This window comes from Balaenoptera acutorostrata, chromosome X (assembly GCF_949987535.1).
Source record: "Balaenoptera acutorostrata chromosome X, mBalAcu1.1, whole genome shotgun sequence".
NCBI classification, from domain to species: Eukaryota; Metazoa; Chordata; class Mammalia; order Artiodactyla; family Balaenopteridae; genus Balaenoptera; species Balaenoptera acutorostrata.
Window position 1 is genome coordinate 13,764,288 of NC_080085.1, and position 25,492 is coordinate 13,789,779.

Here is a 25,492-nt window from a genome sequence, read left to right on the forward strand (position 1 = left end):
TTCATCGCGGTGCGCGGGCCTCTCTCTATCGCGGCCCCTCCCGTCGCGGGGCACAGGCTCCAGACGCGCAGGCTCAGCAATTGTGGCTCACGGGCCCAGCTGCTCCGTGGCATGTGGGATCTTCCCAGACCAGGGCTCGAACCCGTGTCCCCTGCATTAGCAGGCAGATTCTCAACCACTGCGCCACCAGGGAAGCCCCATAAATAAATATTTTAAAAATAAAATAAAATTAAAAATCTTGCAGATGGTTGTGAGGATTAAATGAGCTAAGGTATAGATCAGAGGTCAGGAAACCAGGGCCCACAGGTCACATCTGGCCCACTGTCTGTTTTTGTATGGTCGCCAAGCTAAGAATGTTTTACATTTTAAATGACTGAGAAAAGATCAAAAGAATATTTCATGACACATTAAAATTGCATGAAACTCAAACTTCAGTGTCCATAAATCAAGTTTTATTAGCGCACAGCCATGCCCATTATTTACATATTGTCTCTGGTGGCTTTCTGGCTACAATGGCAGAGCTGAGTAGCTGGGAAAACAGAGACCTCTGGCCCACAAAGCCTGAAATATTTACTATCTTTTATAGAAAATGTTTGCTGATACCTGGCTTAGAGGGGGTCAAAATTGACCCCTATATTAACATACAGTAAGAGCTTAGTAAAAGTTAGCTACTAATGTCACTATTAATAATAATAAATATATCCTCCTTAACTATGCATGTGGAACACTGAATCTCTTCCTTACCCATCCATTTCACCATGCAGAAATATTCAAGCAGAAAAAAAAAAAAGAAAATATTATGTCATAAAGAAATTTTATTTGACTTTCCTGCTGCTGTCTGATTCAAACCCTTTTGTTTCAGAGGCAGACAGGAAGCCCAAGAGCTACTTGGGCTACTCTACTCTGAGAACTATTGTTTTCCCCTTGAGCCTGGGCAGGGGCCTTCTGCCCTTGCCATTTCACCATGCACGTGAAGGTGAGCCTTAACGGCATTATTCGTGTGGTCCTGACAGGCAAATAAACGGCCAACTAAGACTATTAATATAAAATCGCAACTACAAGAAAAGAGAGTAACTAACAAAAGCTAATAACTATAAATCCCACTTTCTATTGTAATTCACAAATGTTTTTAAATACCTGGAAATCAAGCTCAAATGCAATCACGTAGGAATGATTTCAGCTACCCGCTTATCCTATCTGCCTGTCTTCCCCAAAGGAATGCCGATTCTGATTTTGTAGTTTCCTCTACTTTCAAAACCAACTAGCTTAACTTAAAAGGTGTAGAGCCCTTTCACTTCGGAGCTGTGAGTTCAATTTGAATTAGCTGACCACCGTCAAGGCGAGTAAACTGAAGCCATCCAAAATATACAAGCCCCATCCCAAATGGCTTCCTTAAGTCCCTAGGCCTGCCTTTCTCTACACAATACAGTTGATCATGTTCAATGTCACCGTTCCTCTTTACTAGCCACCTGGCCATCCACTCACCTGAGCTAGATTTAGCCTAAAAGATTTTCAGTCCAAACCCAGAATGCTCCTCCTATAGATCCAAAATGTATCTGAATATTCATCTCTTGCCACTTCTACTAGCCGAGGTAGTCGTTAGAGTGGGAATTTCATCACAGTCTTCCCTTACTCATCCCACTGTTGATTTTTTTCTATTTTGATAAGTGCCCCTCCTCTGGAGTCAGACAGCCTGAGCTCAACTGCTAACTGTCACTTAATAGCTATGACCCTGGGCAACTTCAACTTTTCTAAACCTCAATTTTCTCCACCTGTGCAGTACACAGAACTAATACCAGTGCCAGCCTTATAGAGCTGTGTGGGTATTTACAAAGAGAGCGCCCAAGTGCTAAGTCAAGGTTAGCTCTTATATTTCAGAGCCCTCTACTCACTGATTCAGTCAGCTCATAAACGTTTATGGAACAGGCAGAGGAGGAAAATCTGCCACAGCAAAATGTGCCTCTTTGGCATGAACATTAATTTAGTTTGATTATTTTTAAGAAACAGAAGACTCAGGAAGTCCTTTTTTATTGCCCCCTTTGCTGCCTAAAGAATTTAGATAAAGGGCCTGTTCCTGGCATAGAGCTATCACCAGAGATATCTTCAGAGAATATGAGCTAGATGTGGTCAGGGAAGCTCTTAGAGATCAGAGCCCACTCTGCGTCCCACTGTCTCTGCCTGACCCAGCAAACATTTGTTTACCAAAATATTTGCCTTTCCATCTCCATGTTAATTGCCTTCTTCCCTTTTTTTTTTTTAACTATTCATTTATTTAGTTTTCGCTGCGTTGGGTCTTCGTTGCTGTGCGCGGGCTTTTCTCTAGTTGCGGCGAGCGGGGGCTACTCTTTGTTGCAGTGCGCAGACTTCTTTTGTTGTGGAGCTCGGGCTCTAGGAGCGTGGGCTCAGTAGTTGTGCCTCGCGGGCTCTAGAGCGCAGACTCAGTAGTTGGGGCGCACGGGCTTAGTTGCTCCGCAGCATGTGGGATCTTCCCGGACCAGGGCTCAAACCCGTGTGCCCTGCATTGGCAGGCGGATTCTTAACCACTGCGCCACCAGGGAAGCCCTGCCCTCTTCCCTTTTGAAGTCCCAAACCACTACCTGCAACATCTTCTTTTGTCTTGAGCTGAAGATGGTATTTAAGGCAAGGGTTTCAACCATTTTAGCAAGTGACTAAATTTTCCTGGGTCTCTCCCATGTATACACGTTATTAAACTTTTATTTGATTTTCTCCTGTTAATCTGTCTCATGTCAACTTAATTCTTAGACCAGCCAGAAGAACCTAGAAGGGTAGAAGGAAATTTTCTTCCTCCCAGACAATTATATGCTTGACGTGTTCCCAGGTCCTGGGGATATGGGGGTGAACAAAAAGTCAAGGTCCCTGTCCTCTTGGTCTTCACCTTTCCTGTTGGATAAAGGGGCAAATAAGCTGTTCTGTAACTACCTTGTTCTGGCACTGTCACACTATTAAAATGACTTCCCATTTGTAAAAGTTAGCAAAATGGAAAAATGCCATAGAAAACTGGAGAGTATTTATGAGAAGGCACATTATGTGGTTGTCAAAAAACCTAAGAATCTTTCATATAAGGTATGCTTATGTTACACAACAGAGCAGGATATAAAATTAAATATATTATTATCTCAACTGTTTTTTTTTAAATTAAGACTGGTCAAATTACACCAAAATGCTACATTTTAATATATATTTAGGTGGTTGAGTTGCAGGCAATTATTACTTTTCCACATTTTCAAAAGCACAAGATACCTTTTTAAGCACATCAGATATTTTACAAAGTCCTTTTTGAAAATGTAACAATATCAAGGAGACACCTAGTCCTTTCTATTTTAAGCAAACAAGTAAGTTTGAAGCAAAATTTTAAAACAACAGGAAAAGCAGGTTCTTCAAGCTACTTCTAGAATCAGGATTTTTTTTCTCTTGTGAAGACCATTATTTACATTTACTCTTCTATGCAGTGAGCAGACCCAATTGTCTGTAAAATAGGCATGTGTAGGGCTGTCCACTGTCCAATAAAAACATTAAAAAAAATTACACTGTGTAATTTTAAATTTTCCAGTAGCCATATAAAAAGTAAAAAGAAACAGATTAAGTTCATTTTAATAATATCTTATTTAACCCAATGTATCCAAGATACTATCATTCAACACATAATCAATGTAAGAATATTTTGGTGAGATAATTTACATCCCTTTTTTTTTTTTTGTAACGTCTTCCGAAATTAGGTGTGCCTACGCACAGCACATCTCAATTCACACTGGACAGTGCAGGCCTAGAGCAACTAAAAACAGAAGCACCAAGAGATACCTTCTCAATGACGGCCATTTAAAAAGTAGTCAAAAACAAAAGAGTACTTACTGCATGAGCCCACTTTATGAAGTTCTAGAACAGGCAAAACTAAGCTCTGATGGAAATCAAGGGGTGAGGCGGTTGTGGATCGACCGGAGAGGAGCACGAGGGAACTTTCTGGAGTGATGAAAATGGTCTATGTCTACGTTGGGGTAGTGGTTACACTGGTGTATAATTTGTCAAAATCCCCGATCTGCACGCTTAAAATGGGGGCATTTTACTGAACGTAAATTAGACATCAAATGTGGAGAAACTGTTGCAGAAAGAAAGCTATGTTGTAGCAGCAGCGGACTCGGGCTCAGAGCGCCCCAACCAGCTCCGACCCGGGAAACGTGAGGGTCGCCGTTTAACTAGTGCCCCGGGCGGGGGAGGAGACAGAAAGGCCATCTCACGCCGCGCGGGGCTGCACTTCCGCCAACGCCGTCTCGGGGCTCCTAGGGCCCGGGAGCAACCGGGCGGGGGCCGCGGCGGGCCCCAGCGCCCGGTTCCGAGGCGGGGTGCGCGCCGAAGCGCCGCTCGCGGACGCGGCGCTCCGGAGCCTGGGCCGCGGGCCGCCGCAGGGCGGGTTCCCAGGGCCCCGGCCCTGCCCCGCCGCTGTCTGCCCGCGGGCAGAGAGCACAGGGTGCGGGGACGCGTGCGGCGGCCGCCCTCCGAGGGGACAAAGGCTCCCGGTCCCATGAGCGCGCCGGGCTGGGGGCGCGGGCTGGCGGGCGGCCCCGGCGCTGAGGCCCGGGCGGGGAGTTACCTGTGCTTTGGCGGCGGCGGTGGCGCGGAGGGTGGCCGGTGGAGCCGGCGAGCTCCGCCTCGAGGCCCTCCCGCGCTCACCTGTCGGGCTGGGGAGGGGTCCGCCGCCAGCGGTGTCCCGAGTCGCCCCCGTGTCCCTCCCGCCGCCCGCGCGGGCCTCGGGGTGCATGGCGCCCTCCTCGCCCACCTCCCCCTCTCCTGCCGCCGCGGGCCCCACTGACTCACGCCGGTGAACTCGGGGTTGGCACCCGGGTTTGTGCAACGCTCCGAAACAAGCGCCCCTCAAGTGACTCCTCAGGCGTTGGTGGCTTCCCGTCACCCTCCGCCCCGGACTCACTTGGCCCCAGGCCTGGCTCAGCCCGGGGACTGCTCCTCCCCTCCGCGGCTTGCTGAGCACCGGCACCTCGGAGACTCGGGTGAACGCCAGGTCCCGGCGCCCCGGCCCCTCGGCACGCCCAGACCCTGCTCGGGTCCTCGCGTCCCGCTCTCGGCGCCGGAAAGAGCTTCTCTGGGTCACGGAGAGCAACTGCAGGAGCGCGGAGCAGAGGACGACGATCAGATGGGATGCCGGCCTTTGAGGGGCTCACAATCTGGGGGGAGGGCTACACCTTTATTGGAATCAGTAAGGTTCCTGGAACAGTACGCGTGTAGCAAAAATTAAAATTTAAAATGCGAGGGGCAGGAGGACGACAATCAGGACTTCGCCGAGTGACTTTTTAAAGAGTATTTGGAGGATGGTTAGCGCCTTGGTGCCAGGAAAGGACACAGGAGGTTATCAAGGCGAAGGGAAGAACATAAACCACTGAAGGAGAGAGGATCTAACTAGGGACAACAGGAGGGTTTGGAATCAGACGGAAGGGTTAGGAAAGTGGTGAAAATTTTGAATGACCAGGTGAGTCACTAGAGGGCCGAGTGGGGAGAGCGTCATTGAAGACCCAGTGGAGTCTAGAAACCATCATTGTGTAATGAGCTCCAGCTACAGTTGTGCAAGATGTCTATAGGTCGGTATATAAATATTGATAAAACCAGAGTTTGCTGGTTGAGTAGAGTAGAAGGATGAGAGTGAGGAAGTTAAGGGCACTGAAAGAATGTGATGGTAGTGATGCACCAGGGGTCTAGTCCCCAGAGGAAAGGGAGGGAGAGGAGCAGGGAGCGGATAGACTGGAAGAGAGAAAAGAGATGGACCAAAAGATGAGGGCCTGTGGGAATGAAGGAACTGAGGAGTTGTCACCACAGTGTGGGTGTCGGTGATGTCAAAGGGGAAGCAATTCCAGGAGATGATCCAGTTTAGGGTCTGACTCTGGAACGGAGTCAAGTGAGATGGACGTCACTGGAATTGGGTCTAGCGCCCACCAGGCCAGTGTGGGGGACACTGAAGGCCCCCGGAAGGATGGCGGAAATTGGAGGAGTCAATTGAGGCCAAGGAACCAAGTCTCCAGTGAATGTGGAGGAGCAACCCCGAAGCTAGTAAATGACAGCAACAAAGAAGGGTAGAGGGATGTCTGGCAAAATTCGATCAGTTTCAAAACAAAAGGGAGTTTCTCCTTATCAAGAATGACAGAGCAGTGCCATGGAAGAAGCAGTAAGGAGCTGAGGATGGTGATGTCAACTTCTGGGAAAATGAGCAGAGGCTCCACTCAGCAGGAATGGTAGGGGAGACCCAAGTCTCCATGGAGGCCAAGAAATAATTTTTTTTTTTTTTAAAGCAAAAGCACCTTGTAAAAAGGCCGGAAGCACAGAGGGCTTTGTTGTGAAACAAGTCTTCCAGAGGACCCAGTGGAAAGAATGCTTGTGAAACAGGTTGACATGGACGGTGATACTTAATACCCGCCACATATGTAAGGCTTCCCTCCACATTTCGGTACTTTGTTTCCTTTTTACAACCAGGACAGCTATTACGATCCCCTTTTTATAATGAAGAACCTGAGGCTTAGAGATGTGAAATGCCCTGACCAAAATATCTGTCCCCAAAGTCAGACTCTTCACCACAGGATATAAGGCCTCATCCTTATTCTATTTATCTACGAGGTCAACAGATGAAGGATACTTTGTGAATACAAAGGGGTTATGATAACTATTGTATCATTAATCCAAAATGGGAAAATATTTGAGCAGAAAAACAAATTTGATAACAGGGTTCAGATTGACTGATTTGTGTGTTGGATCAGAGCATATCCTCATTCAACAGGTGTTTTATTCATGGCCTGTATAGCGTTGAGGATAAAAAAAGAAGAAAAAGAAAAAGACGTCTGTCATTAAGTTGACGGCTTGTGTTCTTTTTTTCTTTTTTACTTTTTTTTTTTTTTTTGGCAGGTGCCGAGTGGCATGCGGGATCTTGGTTCCCCTTCCCTGACCAGGGGTTGAACCCATGCCCCCTGCAGTGGGAGCGTGGAGTCCTAACCACGGGACCACCAGGGAAGTCCCTCGTGTTCTTTTATAATCTTTTGTTTTGAAGAGTTCTAACCTTCAGGACGATTGTAAACCCTGGGGAACATGGACTTCATCATGATTTTGGGTGGAGATAGAGCAAAAGTAAGGCTGAAAGGGATGGCCCCCACCTCTGCTATCAGAAGGGTCAGCACTGTATTCCTTTCATAGGTGAAGAAACTCGAAGGGAAAAGGATGAGTAATGACTCAAGTTTACCCACCCATTAGATAGTGGAGTTAGCACCCCTGTCCTAGGCTTCTGACCGAAATTCCAGGCTCATTCCAATCACCCTTGAACCAAATATCCTTTTTCTGGAAAGTGTTGACCACTTTCAGGTTCTGACTAAATCCTAGAAAGGCATTGGTCCTAAGATATCTCCTGACTTTCAGAGATTAATCAATACCCAGACTGTAAAAATAGGTTGGAATGTCATTGATGCCACGGAATTGTACACTTAACAATGGTTAAAATGGCAAGTTTTATGTTATATATATGTTTACACAGTTTAAAAAATTAATGGGGCTTCCCTGGTGGTGCAGTGGTTAAGAATCCGCCTGCCAATGCAGGGGACACGGGTTTGAGCCCTGGTCCGGGAAGATCCCACATGCCACAGAGCAACTAGGCCCGTGCGCCACAACTACTGAGTCTGCGCTCTAGAGCCCGCGTGCCACAACTACTGAAGCCCGCGCGCCTACAGCCTGTGCTCCGCAACAAGAGAAGCCACTGCAATGAGAAGTCTGCGCACCGCAATGAAGAGTAGCCCCCGCTCGCCACAACTAGAGAAAGCCCGCGCACAGCAACGAAGACCCAACGCAGCCAAAAATAAATTAAATAAATTTAAAAAAATAATAATGGTGTAATACACCAGAAACCATTGAATTGTACAGTTTCAACAGGTGTGGATGGCATGTGAATTATATCTCGATAAAGCTGTTTGGAAAAAAAAAAGTAGGTTGAGCCTGTTAAGCTAAAGTCCTGGACCACCCTCTTACGCTGTTGGTGAGAATGTAAACTGATACAGCCACTATGGAGAACAGTATGGAGGTTCCTTAAAAAACTAAAAAAAGAACTACCATATGACCCAGCAATCCCACTACTGGACATCTACCTGGAGAAAACCATAATTCGAAAAGATACATGCACCCCAATGTTCACTGCAGCACTATTTACAATAGCCAGGACATGGAAGCAACCTAAATGTCTATCAACAGAGGAATGGATAAAGAAGATGTGGTACATCTATACAATGGAATATTAGCCATAAAAAGGAATGAAATTGTGTCATTTGCAGAGACGTGGATGGACCTAGAGACTGTCATACAGAGTGAAGTAAGTTGGAAAGAAAAAAACAAATACAGTATATTAACACATACATGTGGAATCTAGAAAAATGGCATAGATGATCTTATTTGCAAAGAAGAAATAGAGACACAGACGTAGAGAACAAACGTATGGATACCAAGGGGGAAGGGGGGGGTGAAGTGGGAAGTTGGGATTGACATATATATACTACTATATATAAAATAGATAACTAATGAGAACCTACTGTATAGCACAGGGAACTCTACTCAGTGCTCTGTGGTGACCTAAATGGGAAGGAAATCCAAAAAAGAAGGGATATATGTACACGTATGGCTGAATCACTTTGCTGTGCAGCGGAAACTGACACAGCAGTGTAAAGCAACTATACTCCAATTAAAAAAAAAAAAGTCCTGGACCAGAATTGTAAATATACCTCAGGCTGGAAAACTGGAGAGCAAGGAAATCAGAATTGCAATCTGTCCCACACATACTCACACAGGTCACTGGAACTAGGCTACTCTTCTCAAGATGGTGTGGGGGGGGGGGAGGAATACGTAATGCTTAAGACTGTGCTTGGGAAATACGTTCATGAACTCCCTACTCTGAAGGTGGAGTTGTTCACTTGGCCAGCTTTTTGTTGTTGTCCATTTGTTTACACGTTATTGTGGGAAAAGTTGAATATATAGAAAAGCAAACTTAAAACTCAAACTTCAACAACTATCAATCCATGGCCAGGTTTGTTTCATCTGTATCCCCACCCATTTCCCCCATCCTGTATTAATTTGAAGCAAATGCCAGGCATCCTATTATTTCATTGGTAAATATCTCAGTATGACCCTAAAAGATTAGAACTCTTTTAAACACACACACACACACAATAGAATTACCACAATTTAAAAATTAATAATTCCTATGTCCATCACACATGAATGGGTAAACAAAAAGTGGAATATACGTACAATGGAATACTCTTCAGCCTTTTTTAAGATAGCCTCTTTTTTTGTTCTATTCACTGGTTTTTTATTTTTTAGATTTCACATATAAGTGATGATATACAGTATTTGTCTTTCTCCATCTGATTTATTTCACTAAGCATAAAACCCTCCAGGTCCATCCATGTTGTTCAAATGGCAAAATTTCATTCTTTTTTAAGCTGAGTAGTATTCCGTTGTATATATATAGCACATCTTTATCCATTGGTCTGTTGATGTACCCTTAGGTTGCTTCCATATCTTGGCAATTGTAAATAATACTGCTATGAACATTGGGGTGCATGTATCTTTTCGAATTAGTGTTTTCATTTTCTTTGGATATATACCCAGGAGAGGAATTGCCGGATCGTATGGTAGTTCTATTTTTAATTTTTTGAGGAACCTCCATAATGTTTTCCACAGTGGCTTCATCAATTTACATTCCCGCCAACAGTGTACAGGGGTTCCCCTTTCTCTACATCCTCACCAACATTTGTTATTTGTGGTCATTTTGATGATAGCCATTCTGACAGGTGTGAGGTGATATCACATTATGATTTTGATTTGCATTTCTCTGATGATTAGGGATGTTGAGCATCTTTTCATGTGCCTGTTGGCTATCTGTATGTCTTCTTTGGAAAAATGTCTATTCAGGTCTTTTGCCCATTTTTTAATCAGGTTGTTTGGGGTTTTTGGATATTAAGTTGTATGAGCTGTTTTTGTATTTTGGATATTAACCCCTTATCGGTCATATCCTTTGCAAATATATTCTCCCATTCAGTAGGTTGTCTTTTCATTTTATGGATGGTTTTCTTTGCTCTGTAAAAGCTTTTAAGTTTAATTAGGTCCCATTTGTTTATTTTTGCTTTTGTTTCCTTTGCCTTAGGACAGCGGTCCGCAACCTTTTCGGCACCAGGGACCGGTTTCGTGGAAGACAATTTTTCCACGGGGGGCGGGGGATGGTTCAGGCGGTAATGCGAGCAATGGGGAGTGGCAGATGAAGCTTCGCTTCACCTGCCGTTCACCTCCTGTTGTGCGGCCCCAGGGGTTGGGGACCCCTGCCTTAGGAGACAGATCCAAAAAAATATTGCTACAATTTATGTCAAAGAGTGTTCGAAGTAGCCTTTTTTAAGGCAGAATTTTAAGGAAATTCTAACACATGCTACAACATGGATGAAACTTGAGGACATTTGCTCAATGAAATGAACCAGTCACAAAAAGACAAATGTGGTATGATTCCACTTACATGAGGTTCCTGGAGTAGTCAAAAATCATAGAGACATAAAGTAGCTTGGTTGCCAGGGACTGGGGGGAACAGAGAACGGAGTTGTTTAGTGGGTACAGAGTTTCAGTTTTGCAACAGGAAAACAATTGTGGAGATTGGTTCCACAACAATGTGAATGTACTTAATACTACTTAACTGTACACTTTAAAATGATTAAGGTGGTAAATTTTATGTTTAGCACAACTAAAAATTTTTTAACTTAACAATTTCTTAATCTCATGAACTATCCAATCCCCAAATTTCCAATTCTTATAAACGTCAAAAAATTTTCCCCACTGTGTTTGTTTGAGGATCTAAAGAAAATCCGCAAGTTGCCATGGGTTGTTTTTTAGGTCGTTTTTAATCTATAGGTTCCCCTTCCCCCCTTCCCTGCAATTTATTTGAAGAAACAAGGTCGTCAGCCTGTGGTCTCTCACAGCCTAGATTCTGCTCCCTGCATCCCGTGGTGTCCTTTAGTAGTTTCCTCCGTCCCCTGTATTCCCTGTAAATTGGTAGGTGGACACAGAGGGCCTGGGCTAGTTTTGATATGGACTCAGAAGGAGATTAAAGACATCCATGTCCGCGGGGCCGACCCTGCTGAACCAGAAAAGGTGAGGCTAAACCACCAGCCAAGCTGCTTAGAGTGACAGAGACGCGGTGTAGTCACCTAGATCAGGAACCCACAAAGCCGGGGGAGGAGAAAAGGAAGCGGGGCTGGGCTACGTGGGGAAAGCCCTTTATCCGGTTTCCAATCGCCTAATCGAGTTACGAAAAAAACAGTCAGCGGGGAAGGAGGGGCCTTTGTCCGGAAGTGACGCTAGCGCGGCCGGCGGCTGAGTTACAGTGGAGGCGGGGCGACACATAGACTGGCTGCTCCGAGGTCGCACTTGCGAATATCGCCCTGGGAGGCGCGCCTTGTGGAGTCGGGCGTAGGCGGCACCCGCTAGGGTCTCCGGTGACCCCGACCGCGGTGGCGGCCCCGCGGGCGGGATGTTCCGGGGTTTGACCAGTTGGTTTGGCTTGGAGCAGCCGGCGGCGGGTGGCCTGCAGTACCAGGGAGATGGACAGCCCAAGGGAGACGCTCCACCCGAGCAGCGCTCCGAGGCGGTGGCGGACTCCGCGGAGGGAGAGCTACAACAAGCCGGGGACCAGGAGCTCCTTCACCAGGCCAAAGGCCTCGGCAGTGAGTCTCCCCCGGCCTCCGGGACCACAGAGTTTCGGAGAGCGCCCGCATCCCACCTCCTGCCGCCCCTGGGCGTGGGCCACCAATGGTCGGGGGTGTGGGGTGGGGAGAGGAAGGTGTGTCTGTCGGTCGGTCCTCTGGGGACCGGAGAGGTTGATGAGGATCTGGGCAAGGCCGAAGCCTCATCTAGCAGTCAAATCCTGTGCCTGAAGTTCCTAGTGACATGTCACTCTTTGCAGAGTGTGTCAACATTGGGAGCAGGGCCGCAGTAAAGCAGTGGGGCTCCACGTCTTTAGGTTTGACGAGGAATCTTTTTTGTTCAACTCACCAACTTTCACCTCCACCGCCTCCCACCCAGAGGACAGGGGACGTTGAGGAGCTCGAGTGCCTTTTTGCCCTTAGGTCAGAATGTGTCGTCCCAAGTAAATTGAGGAAGAGTTATTAAGGCCTATGGCAGGCAGGCTCATGTCCTTTTAGGTGCATTGGGACCTTTTTCCTTAAGGCGGGAAAGTAGTTGCCAGTTATTGTCTGTGTTGCAAGTTTCAGCACTAGATGTTTTGTGAACGATTCATCTCTTTAAACACCCCAGTTTGGGAGAACGAGCGCAGAGTTAGCGGCCCAAAGTTATGCTGATAGTAAATGGTAGAAGTGAAATTTGAACCTGGGGCTGTCTAATGTCAAAGCCCATGCTCTCTCCCAGCTTACAGTCTAGTTCGGGAGGAGGGTATAAATAATAGGCATGCAGAATAAACACATGCTGTAGTAATTCTGCTCCTGGAGAGATCTTGGCAGGCTTAAATAGTCAGAGAAAACGTCTTTAAGAAGGTGGCCCTAAAGCAGACAACACTACAAGTGAGAGATTAAATTTGGCAAGCAATTTTAAAGAATTTACTTCAAGATACTACAAGGCAAGAGCATAGGACAGGCTGGAGCCTGAGAGTGGAGAAACACATACTTGAGTAAGAAAGGCTCTAACGTTCAAAAAGTTTACTGTGGGGTGCAGAGGCAGGGAGAACAGGCATAATCTCAAATCATGGCAGTACACAATCTAAGCCCCAAGCCTCCAAACAGTGTACTAGAGAAATAAAACTAAGTGCTATGCAATGAAATCACTAGAGGGAACAATTATTTCCTGTGTGGAAAATTGGGGAGAAACGAGTTTGGAATATTCGAGAGATGTAAGGAGATGAATTTGACTAGAGCAGAGAGGCTATGTTAGGTAGCTGGGATAAATAAAAGTGGGACCACCTTAGGAAAAGCTGGGTATGATTGTTTCCTTGATTTCATAGAACATGGAGAATCATTTTCGTTTATCTTCAGAGGAGTATCAAAAGTGGCTTCTTAAAACTTAGGGCTTTATTGAAATCTCATGTTTATATTTCGTAATAAAGACCCCCGAATATTTTTTTAATGTTTTCGATACGGATGTCTACTTTGGAGCTTAACGCTGCCATCTCTTTCTTTCCTCACCAGACTCTCTCTCTTTTTTTAAAATATTTATTTATTTATTGGGCTGCACCGGGTCTTAGTTGCAGCATGCAGGATCTTTAGTTGCGGCATGCGGGATTAGTTACAGCGCGGGATCTAGTTCCCTGACCAGGGATCGAACCCGGGCCCCCTGCACTGAGAGCACGGAGTCTTAGCCACTGGACCACCAGGGAAGTCCCCCTCCCCAGACTCTCTTGAGGTTGGGTAGGCTAAGGTTAGATGGAAGTACTTCCCCACCCACACACGCACTGTGAATGCAAAGTTTCCAAAGAAATTAGAGCTCTCTTGGCTCTGAAGTTTGATTTTAAAAAGATGTAAAGGTCCTAGTTTGTACACAACCCCTCAAAAAGAAAAGAGATGATTAAATACTTTTTATTTCTACATAGTGATCCTAAGAGGTATATTCTTTAAAAAGACCCACCTCTGTTTTGAAAACTGAAGTTAAACATCTCTGTGCCTGATTCCCACTGAGTAGATTCATTTCTTTGGCCTTTTAAAAATCTACATGGAGGGACTTCCCTGGTGGTCCAGTGGTTAAGAATCCGCCTGCCAATGCAGGGGACACGGGTTCGAGCCCTGGTCCGGGAAGATCCCACATGCCGCGGAGCAACTAAGCCCCTGCACCACAACTACTGAGCCTGCGCTCTAGAACCCACGAGCCGCAACTTCTGAAGCCGGTGCACCTAGAGCCCCTGCTCCACAACAAGAGAAGCCACCACAATGAGAAGCCCCACACATCGCAACGAAGAGTAGCCCCCGCTCGCCGCAACTAGAGAAAGCCTGCACGCAGCAACGAAGATCCAATGCAGCCAAAAATAAATAAATAAATAATAAAAATAAATTAATTAAAAAAAAAGAAATATTTGGAAAACACAGTGTTTCTTTAAAAAATAATAATAATAATAAAATCTACATAGAATTTCCTGGGGCTCCATTTGTTCTGTAAACTTTTGTTGAGTGCCTCCCTTCAAGATTGGAGCGTAAATACTTCTGGTTCACGGTGACCTATTTCTACATTTAGGCAACTTTATAAATTAGGCACCAGTTAGGAGTGGCGGACACCCAGGCCTATATTCCACTTCCTAACCCCAAATTAAACCTTCTTATCCTTGGATCTCCCTCCTGATGAACTTAGGACTCGCTGTGATCACAGAAGGAGGGCAGTTTATTAGGAAACTCACTGAAGAGCTTCTCCCTACCTCCCAAGGCCTCATACCCCAGAGTAACTTCTTATTCAGCGCAGATTGGTTAGTTGGTTTTTGTTAAAGTCCAATTATCTATACTCTTATCTATACTCTTTCTCTAAAAGAAATCCATACCTCTGAGAGTGTAGTATGTGAGTCATTCACACAGCTTAAATAAGTGGGAGGGTGGCCAGAGATGAGCTTTGGCTTTTTCAAAACTGTCCCTAAGGCCAGTCCGTGCCCAGGAATGGAGGAAGGGCCACCTCCTCTTCCTTCTCCTTTGAAAAATGCTATTAGTATTTGCAGTAGAACTGTGTTAATTAGACCATCCTCTTTTTCTATAGGGAAAGTGCATTTCAAGTTCTAGATGCCTCACTTGCTTAGTTTACAACTAAGGACTCCAAAAATTAGTTGTGTATGTAGGAAAATATATGTCTGCTTTGATATAGAAGTAAAATACCCAGTTCGGTTCTGATGAGAAACCCAGGTTTACCATGAGGAGGGCAGTGCAGATGGTCAAGAGCTTGGATCCCATGGCTTGTGAACAATACGAAAAAGAACAGGGGATTTTAGCTTCAAGAAGAAGAAACTTTAGGGGCATCGCTCAAAATTTTTAAAGGTTTTTTGGTAGAAAAGAAGTCATTTTATGTTACTTAAGAGGACAGATCTAAGTCTGAGAGGTAGAAATGACAAGGGATGTGAAAAGGATTTTCTAACTAGAGATGGATAACAGTAATAATTGTCTGCCCTTCGAAGTCATGTGCTCCCCATCCCTAGAAGTGGGGCTACCTGGATAGGAGGTTGAATAAGGTAAGTGCTAAAGTCCCTTCCAACACGAAGATTCTAAAATTGTGTGAAATATATAGTATTTTTGAAAAATTAACCAGCCTTTTCATAAGAATATTAATTTTCTAAAGCTGCCTTAAAAACCACTGTCTATTTATTATTTTCCTATTCTAGAAGCAAGCCTTAAACTCTACCTTCCTCTCTTTACTCTGATAAATTTACGCTTTTTCTGACCTTTTGAGAACCTTCCCGCTTTTCTTTACCTTTACCATCCATTCAGTTTTGCAAGCCCTTGTCACTTGCTCATCTGACGTGAGGCAATGTGGGATTGGGGCACCAGCTTGCCATTTAGAGGCAGGTAACCTGTGTTTGAATTCCCTATACTACTTATTGTCTTTATTGTGATGTCATTTGCAAATTACAGTAAGTCCAACAAACAGGCTTAAACAGAACGGACCTTTGTTGTTTGTGTCAAGGGTCGCCAAGACCACCCCCAGGTTTGCTGAGCGCCCACCAAAATTGGGGTTTCTTTAGGTAGGAGGAAGGGGATAAGCTATTGGCTAGGCAGTCAGCCAGGTCTGCCCCACCTTCATGGACAAATCATTTATCCTCTGTGTGCCTTGGCTTCCCTATCTGTAAACCGGGCTAATTATACCCACTCTTCCTGGGATGGTTGTGGCATGATGAAAATGAAGGTAAAGTGTTAGTGATCTGCCCCCTCCTTCCATTAAGTTGCTGCGTCTACTCACGTTTTACTTAGACTTGCTTTTCTTTGGTTGCCGCTTCAGTTCAGACCCTCTCTCCTTGTGCCTAAGTCTCTGAAGTGGACATTGTACTCCTGTTACTTCCTGTTAACTCTTACCTGTGTCTCAATTTTTCTAACCACTTAATAAAAACTGTCTTTAACTTGGTGTCAGCCGATCTCTTCTGCACAATAGCAGACTTCTGGTCTTTTTGAGCGTCCTGCCTGAAAATCTCTTGTCCTGCTCTCCCACCACCCACCCCTCTGACTTCGGAATTTCTAATTACTCTTGGGAGACACCCCTCCCTTCTGGGGTGCCTCAGTTTAATGAATAATCTTGCTCCTCTTGTTGTCTTTGAATCCTTTTTTGTTGGTTTGTTTGTTTAGAAATGGACATCCCTTGAGGGCAAGAACTGTGCTTTCTCAGGACTTCCCTGGCTGTCCAGTGGTTAGGACTCAGCACTTCCACTGTAGGGGGCCTGGGTTCGATCCCTGATTGGGGAACTAAGATCCCACAAGCCAAGTGGTGCGGCCAAAAAAAAAAAAAAGAGAGACGAATCTAATTCAAAAGGTATTCCTGAGAAAAATCTTACAGGGAACCCTGCTCTTTTAGAAGTTTGGATTTGTCTATCTGCAGAGAATATTTTTAGGAAGTAGTGTGGCTGTCTACCCATTTTATCATACCACTCTGGGTAAATAGGCTAGTCACAAGCAAAGGGAAATCAGGGATCTCCCTAAAGCTCAGCATTTATGTCACTCCCCATTCATGCATTTAGCGAGTACTTACTGGTCACTCTCTGGGGATACACTGGTGAATCAGACAGCCTTGGTCCCTGCCCCAGTGGGGCTTAGGATGGGTCTTCAGTCTAGCTGAGAGGACGCATTCACCAAGTAATGGATAGAGTGTCATAGATGGTTTTGATCTGGCACCACAGGTAGTGAGGGAACACCTCTTAGGGACACCTACGCTGGCCAAGGAGCCGGGGACCATTTCTTGAGAAGTGATGTGTAAGCGGAGGCTCACAGGATGCGTAGAGTTAGCCAGGAAAAGGGAGGGCCGATAAAAGTGTTTCAAACCAAGGAATAACATATTTGGGGCCTCCTTGGAGATACTCGAGAATTTCTTGTGGTCATACGAGTGTAGAATAGGAGGAGGAGGATGGCAGGAATGAGACCAGAGACAAGGAGCTTCCTGAGATAGTCACAGTGGGTGTTGATACCAGGAACAGATGAACGCCCTCAGACGCAGTGGGAGAAAGGAGACTGTTGAATGCTAAAGGAGGTGGTAAGTGGGAGAGATGGTCCTTCGGATCAGGAGATAGTACTTCTGCTCCCAGGTAACGGTACGAATCTCCTGATTTTCTGTGGTACCACCCATTTAATCAGGGGTGCCAGGCTCCCTGGGCCGTTCTTAGCGGGGTCTTCTCCCTGCCTGAGTGTTGTGAGTCAGCCCACCTGCCCCCTCAGCACGGGCAAGTAGCAGAGGCAAGCCTGCCCTAACTTACGGAGCATTTTCTGTGCGATGAGATTTGAAGGCCAGTTGCCCGGAGCATCCCCCACTACCACCTGCCTGAGGTCGCTTCCTGCAGCCCAGATTCTGTAGAATGTGGACTTTGAAATGATACTTGTCTACAAATACACCTTCATATCATAGTGCAAAAAGAGTCTTGATACAAATGTCTTTTCAGGTCTTTAGAAAAGTTAATTTTGTGTTTTCGTTTTGTCTTGTGAAGTTCGTATGTTCCAGTTTGAATTTCGTTCTATATATTTGCTCATTATTATTAGTGAAGAGATTTATATTAGGGCCTGCCAAGATTTCTATTTATTAAAAACTCCCCCAGATTTATCGTGGGATGAGTTAATCTAGGAGAGGAGGGGCTTTTTCCTTCTTTTTTGATCATGAGGGAAGGAGAAAATAAAGATGGGATGCTTAGGGTTTAGGAAGGAAAGAAAGTAAAAAGTAGCCTTGATCTTATTGTAAAGTAGGCGGGGAGATTACTTGCTGAGATAAGTTAGAACTGGAGACTGGAGAAGGGCAAGATAAGTTTGAAACGGCTACTGGGGTGAACTGGGGACTATGCTAACAGTCTTTGAAAGCAACGAATTAAAGGCCCAGTATGGATGGCCTGTCCACTGAGAAAGTGGAGTACTGTCAGCGCTTCTCGCTCATTGTTTCAAGTCCTCATTAACAAGGAACATGCCCTACGGTTTAAGAGTCTTACAAGCACTTATTAAGGGAGAAATCACAAATACAATAACCATTGTACTTGAATGGAGCATAGATTCTTTTTTATTCTTTACAGACTATCTATTTAACTTTGCAACTGCTGCTACAAAAAAGATAACCGAATCAGTTACTGAAACAGCACAAACAATAAAGAAATCAGTAGAAGAAGGAAAGATAGATGACATCATTGATAAGGTACATTTAAATATCTTTCGGAAATAGAAGTTTATGAAATGCATTAGCAGCTAATATAATCGTCCCTTCTTACGAACTTTATTAACCCAAGTAGGGTATCATATTCTGATAAATATCATATTCTTGGGGTTTTTTCTCTCTTTTTTGTATAATAAGTAGCTATAAGTTACCTGATTTAAATAACCTTTGTTTTTGTTTTAATATATTCTAAAATACATTGATACTTTTGGATAATACTAAGCTTTTCATATTGTGAGTTTAATTTTCAACTATAACCATTTCAGAATACATTTATGCCTTTGTATCATTTGGGTAAGTTTTAAAAGTCCTAGACCAATAGGAACAACCCTTTTAAGACTCTAAGGAGTGAGTTTGTTCATTTTTTGCAGTGGTAGGGTACAGGCCTAGGGAATTTCATTTATGTTGGTAACTATTTGAACTAAGGAGGTCATCAGTTAAACTTTAGATAGCTTATTATTTAGATATTTTCGTTGTGTGTACTATTTGTTAGAATGAGATTTGACCTATCTTTTATTGTTTTATGGAATAAAACAAAAATTCAGTTTTTAACTCATTTTATTTTTGCATTTGAAAAGATCATCTGTCTTAAAGGCAGCTGAACACTTAGAGTTCGGAACTGTCGAAGATCCCCTCTTATTGGGGAAGGGAAGAAGTATCACTTTTTTAGTCTCTTTATTTGAAGAAAATGCATAAAATATCTCAAATAGACTTCACAAGTCTTGAACGTAATTCTTATCTAATAATAAGCTTTTAAAAGTAATATAACTGTATGTATTTTTTAACAGACAATTATAGGAGATTTTCAGAAGGAACAGAAAAAATTTGTTGAGGAGCAGCATACCAAAAAATCAGGTATGGTATAGGTTTATACATGACCTACTCGCCTGCCAAATTTTATTGAACACCGGTTATGTGCTAGACACCCCGCTAAGGCTCTGAGAATACAAAAATGTCTAAGTTACGCCCCCATCTTTCAGGTAGCACAAAGACTAGTGGGGACAAACCTATAAACCTTCAGGGTTTAAAGGAAGGAAGGAAATAGTTCCTGGTGGCTATGATGGTGGGTGAGGTAGCCCTTCTGGGGAGCTGGCTCTGACAGAGAGAGAGTGAGCTTTTATTTCTCATTTTATCACAGGTCCAGCGCAGTGTCTGATGTACACCTAATAGGCACTTAGCAAATGTTGGCTCCCTTCCCATTCTGTTCAGAAGAAAAAATGAAAGAGCTTTCCAGGGAAGTGACAGAGGGCCATGAAAAGTCACGGGGAGTTTGAGAACTTACTCAATACATTTCTTTACTGACAAATGCTTGTTTAAATGTTTGCAGTTGCAAGATCTCAAAATGCCTGCTTTTACTGTTTGGTGGTGTGCAGACACAAAACTGGCCTCATGTCTTTGAATTTGGCAAAAGTAGTGTAAAATACTTAAGTTGGTTTGAGCAGTACCACAGATTCAAAAAGAACTAGTTAGTCCTGTGGTGAGTTCCCATCAGGCATTGTTGCCCCTAAGTACTCAAAAGTGGGAAGTAGCTCTTTGGGACAAATAAACTACTATACAGGTTAGCATAACTTAGTGATTCGTGGGAAGCAGTAAAGTTGACCCTGGCTCAGAGACTTGGTATAGGAGCTCGTTGGTGCCTCTGAAATGGGAACTGTGGAAGGAGTGGGGGTGAAAAATTTGGAGGCAAGTTCACTTTTTTTTTTTAAATTGAGTGAAAGATTCTTTAAGTTCTTTAGTGCTTTACAATTTTCAAAAGTTTCACAGACTTGATTTTGTATAATCCCATAATAACCCTTTTTTTACCCTCTTCTCCTATATTGCCCCTCCCCCCCTCCACTGGTAGCCACTAGCTTGTTCTCTCTATCTGTAAGTCTGCTTCTTTTTTGTTATATTCACTAGTTTGTTGTATTTTTTAGATTCCACATATAAGTGGTATACAGTATTTGTCTTTCTCTGTCTGACTTATTTCACTTAGCATAATGCCCTCCAAGTCCATCCATGTTGCTGCAAATGCAAAATTTCATTTTTAATGGCTGAGTAGTATTCCTGTGTGTGTGTGTGTGTGTGTGTGTGTGTGTGTGTGTACACACACATATATGAGTATATATATATACACCACATCTTCTTTATCCATTCATCTGTTGATGGACATTTAGGTTGCTTCCATGTCTTGGCTATTGTAAATAGTGCTGCAATGAATATAAGGGTGCATGTATCTTTTTGAATGAGTGTTTTTGTTTTTTTCAGATATATACCCAGGAATGGAATTGCTTGAGGTGCTTATTAGACATCTGGGGAGAGGAACATGTACAAAGTCAAGGAAGGGAACAAAGGTGGCATATGGGGAAAATCCATTCCTCAGTCACACTAGCCACATTTTAAGTGCCTGATCACTACGTAGGGCTAGTGGCTCCCATGTTGGACAGTGCAGATATAGAGCATTTCCATCACTGCAGAAAGTTCTGTTGGTCAGCACTGCTTTAAATTAATGGAACGGGGTTCAGCAGCAGTTTAGTCCTGTTTGAAGCATGGAGGAGAATTCTGTCTGCTGATGCAGATCGTTAGTCAAGTCATGTAAAAACCATGAGAGGAGGTGAGCTCCTCAGTGAAAAGCGTGTCAAGCGTGAACAGTGCTGAGTAGAGATCTCCAGTGTTGAGGGGACGCGGAAGAATGGAAGGAGTCGGCAGTTTCTGAGAGCCTGCTGGGCACTTTATGTACAACATCTCCTTTAATAAAAGGAAGGATCAGCAAGGTTAAATAATTTGCTGAAGGTTGCTCAGCTAGTAAGTGATGAAACACATCTGCCGTTAAAACTAGTGCCCATTTACTTGAGAGAGAGAACAGCTAGGAGAGAGAAGCAATGAAAGCACAGAGAGGGAAGAATTTCAAGAAGAGCAAGGTCAGGTGAGTTCCATTTACAGTGACCATGAGGAAGGGCACGTGCATCTCTTCCCTTAACGGTCACAGTAACTCTCTGAAGTACTTCCTATTATTTCCATTTTCCAGATAAGGAAAGTGGCCTAGGGAGAAAAGAACTAAGAAATATCCATGGGATTGGACAAGCAGGAGGTTATTGGTCACCCTAAAAAGAACCATCTTAGAGGAACAGGGAGATGGGGGGTGTCTCATCCATACCAGTAGCTTGGGCCTTGGGAGGACCTCATTATTCTAGGGTAAGTGGCACGAGCAGAGGCTGCCCAAGGTGAATAGACTGAAAATGGAGACCAAAATGTTAAACAGTGTAAGAAAAAAGTTTTGAAGGGGCTTTACCCTAACTTTTTTAAAAGTATGAGAATATGTTCATTTTACCTTATAATTAACAGAATTTGGATTATAATTGCCACCATTTGCTTGTTTAGGATGAGCCAAAGAATGAACCAGATGCCTGTCCATGTGTCCGTCCATCCATCCGTCCATCCATCCATGCATGCAGATAACTTTTCTATCAGTTGGTACCCAATAGGATGTGTCTTCCATTTGACTTTTGAAGACTAATAGTAAAAGGCACTATTTCTGCAAAAATATGAGGACCCTCTGCATTTGCTGTCTTCTGTGCTGACCACCGAGCTCCACAGCCTTAGCCATGCCCTCGGCTCAGACAGTAGAGCTGCTCAGACACACACACACACACACACACACACACACACACACACACCCCACACACACACGCACACACACACTGAATTCCATGGGACTCGCCTCTCCAGGTGGCTGCTGTTTGTCGTCTGGCATTATAATCCTGCTGAGTTGTAATCATCTCTTTCTTGTGAGCCCCAGATGATGCAGGCTGGGTGTTAGTCGTCTTTGCATCCCCAGCTTTTTGCTTCTGAAGACTTAATGGAGGATTTGATCCCAGCCCTTTTGTTTACTGCCTCCAATTTGCCCTTTTCTTTCTTCATTTGCTTTCACTCCTGACAACCCTTTTCTCAATTCCTAAGCCCTTATCTTGCAACCTCCTTATCACCATTTGTGATGAATCAAGTACAGTAACTTTTTAGAAAGGCTTTTTATTTGGAAATAATTTCCATGTACAGAAAAATTACAATAAAAGTAACACAGAGAACACCCGTGTACCCTCCTCCTAGATTGCCATTGTCCATTTGCCTCATCATTTACGTTCTCTGTCTCACTCTGTGTCTTTTTTTTCTGTTCCATTCAGTGTGCATTTCCTAAGAAGTAGGGATATTCTCTTACATAAACACCAATGGTACAGTTACCAGCTTTAGGAAATTTAACATTGATATAATATTCATAGTCTAATTTTGTCACTTGACCCAGCAATGTCCTTTATACATTTTCCCCCTCAGTACAGCATCCAGTCCTGGGTACAGTACTGCACTTTTTGTCACGTCTCTTAGCCTCCTATAATCTGGAACATTTTCACAGCCTTTTTTCATCTTTTATGACATTAATGTTTTTGAAGAATACTCCCCCCTCCTTTTTTTAAGTAGACCATTTCTCATTTGGGCTTTGTCTGATATTTCCTCATGATTAGATTCAGATTATTCATTCTTGGCCAGAATACTACATAGATGATGTGTCCTTCTCGGGTTATTGCATCTGGAGGCCCACAATGACCATCTCTCCCTCGTTAGTGATGTTGATTTTGGTCACCTGGTCAAGGCATTGTCCAATTTTTCCATTGTATAATTTAAGGAATTTTTTTATCAAATGCATACATGCCTAAGATTCATACATCAAGTCTGAAGATTGTGATGAGTGTTCATATTTGGAACTTATTAGTAAATTGCTAAAATGGTTATGTGGAAGCTTTCTCATTCTTTCAATCCACAGATCGCAGTGTAACCCTTGTAACCTGTTTTTCTCTTTTCTTCTTTGCCATTAAAAACCTTGTAGAAGTAGCAGTACCACCATGGGTTGATAGTAATGATGAAGAAACAATTCAACAACAGATCTTGGCCTTATCAGCTGTAAGTATCTTGTGATACCCTGTATAGAAATACTTCCTTCCTATCATGACTTTATCCTTAGCAGAATGTTTTTCTTCTATACAATTTTAAAAATATTTTGAGATGTTAGGAATGTACACATCAGCTTTCATCATTTTTTTTCACTGACTTTAAATTTGCTTTTTTCTTAGGTAGTTTTCTCTTATTGGAAAAGTCTAGCCTATTACACAAAATAATTCTTTCAGCCTTAAAAGGATTCTTTTATGTTATTAAGACAGTCTTTTGAGATGTGCAATCATGAAGTTTCTAGACAGCATTCTAATTCTTCTGAATGAAATGATTGTATTCTAAATTTTCTCTTTAACTACTATATGTACTTGTCTGAAACTGAAATTGAAAGAAAGAAAATTCCATATGCTGCGCCACAAAATGTCCTCTCAGGACTTCAGAGGGAACGGAGTGATACCACCTAACAATCGTGTAGCACCTGATAGTTTCAGGAAACACTTTCTCACACATTATCTCTTTTGAGCCTCGTGGTATGTCTGTGAGGTGGGTAGGGGCTTTTACCACCACTGTATAGGTGTGGGGACCGAGACTCTCAGATATGACCCTCACTTTTTTAATTTTTCGTGGACGTCCGGCGTGTGGGATCTTAGTTCCCTGACCAGGGATCAAACCCACACCCCCTGCATTGGGAGTGCGGAGTCTTAAGCACTGGGCCGCCAGGGAAGTCCCTGACCCTCAGTTCTTATCTGTGTCTCCACTGGGCTGTGAACTCTCAGCAGAGGCTGACTTTGATCTCTGTCCTCAGCATGCAGCACCCCACCGGGCATGGGACGGAGCAAATAAGGCTTTTTACTATATCAGTGGTTTTCAAGCTTTACTTTTAACCCACTCTTTTTTTTTTTTTTTCCTTTTTTTTTAACCGAAGTCAGAAATGGAACCTTGGTCTAGAAAACAAACAAATGTAGAGCTGGGCTTTTCCTCCCTTCCAGTGCCCCAGGGCACTTTAAGGTTTTTTTCTTCCCATTAGTAAATCCTTAAAGGCCTAAGCATCCAATTCCAGGTTCATTGTGGTCACCATGTATTTTGTTTACCATGTTACAGCCAAACTTGACACTGACATCACACACCGATCGATTATTTATCCCCAGAAGGAAATTTTGACAGTGAGAATCGGTGTCATTTGAGGGTAAATGTCAGATACCAACCAAGTCCCCATAACTCCTCTGTCCCCCATACCTGTCCCTCTCCTCATCCTCTACATGTCAGAATAAAAGACTCCAGTTGTCCACCACTTTTTTCTAGAGGACTCTTTCTTGAGTCCTGCCTCCCCCGCCATCCTGACAGTGCTGTGTTCAGACATAGCGTTAGTCCACTTCACCGCTATCACCATGCTCCTGGTGCTGTCGTCTTCTGCCCGAGGCATCCCATCCCGACTGTTGTCCCACCCTTGCCCCTTTCTAGTACAAGTGCATCTCAGCAGCCAGAGGGGTCCATTTATGGTGAACACACTTTGTGTCACTCTCCTACACAGACCCTTTTAGTGGCATGTCACTCTCCTACACAGACCCTTTTAGTGGCGTCTCATCTCTCGTTAACTAAGATCTAAACTCCGTCCGCTGGCTTCTGAGGCCCCTGGCTTTGCACACTGCTCCCTCGTGCCCCACTGGCCTGATTGCCAGCACTCCAGCCACTGTTGCTTTCTGATGTACAACTAGATCCAGCTTTGTCCTGCTTTAGTACCTTGAGCTTGCTGGCCCTTCTTCCTGGAACCTCACCCTGCACCATTCCACAAGATCTCAGCTCAGATGACATCTCCTAGAGGCCTTCCCTCACCACGCTTTCAGCCCTGCACGCCCAGTGACACCAGCTCAGAGCCCTGGCAGTCTAAACCCTTGTGTCTCTCTTCCCGCTCCACCGCCCCCAGCTGGAATGTAAGTGCCGTGAAGGCAGGGACTCCATCTGTGCTTTGCCCTGCTGAGCAGGTGGCGTGGAGCCCGGAGCATAGCAGGTGCCAAATGATCATCTGCTGAACAAATGATGCAATAAACGTTGCACCCAGGCACGCCTACGAGAGAGCTTCCGAGATTTCGGCATGACCCAGAGGCTTCGAAACAGTCTTCAACCCATCCTTTATGGTGGCTGCTGAATGTGTTAAGGAATAGATTCAATTGCTGTAATA

At 44.1% G+C, this 25,492-nt stretch overlaps 2 protein-coding genes across 12 annotated transcripts in view; one reads left to right on the top strand and one right to left on the bottom strand.

Moving 5' to 3' along the window:
• The window catches only part of CTPS2 (CTP synthase 2), a 141,304-nt gene extending 125,294 nt beyond the window's left edge, over positions 1–16,010 (bottom strand). For 4 of the 10 annotated variants that reach the window (XR_009006645.1, XR_009006646.1, XM_057538037.1 and 1 more), the window contains exons 1-2: positions 4,831–4,850; positions 3,871–3,978 (exon numbers count right to left, since the gene is read on the bottom strand). The gene's annotated coding sequence lies outside the window, so the exon portion shown is untranslated. Of the gene's footprint in view, positions 1–3,870; positions 3,979–4,606; positions 4,744–4,830; positions 5,045–15,960 lie in introns of those variants that run through there. The other 6 variants (XM_057538044.1, XM_057538039.1, XM_057538045.1 and 3 more) reach the window with 6 other exon arrangements.
• SYAP1 (synapse associated protein 1) overlaps positions 11,414–25,492 on the top strand; it is a 30,908-nt gene continuing 16,829 nt past the window's right edge. For both annotated transcript variants that reach the window (XM_007173546.3, XM_007173545.2), the window contains exons 1-4: positions 11,414–11,753; positions 18,257–18,375; positions 19,182–19,248; positions 23,252–23,325. In XM_007173546.3, the coding sequence (XP_007173608.1) occupies positions 11,561–11,753; positions 18,257–18,375; positions 19,182–19,248; positions 23,252–23,325 (453 nt within the window). In that variant the 5' untranslated portion in view covers positions 11,414–11,560. The remainder of the gene's footprint in view (positions 11,754–18,256; positions 18,376–19,181; positions 19,249–23,251; positions 23,326–25,492) is intronic.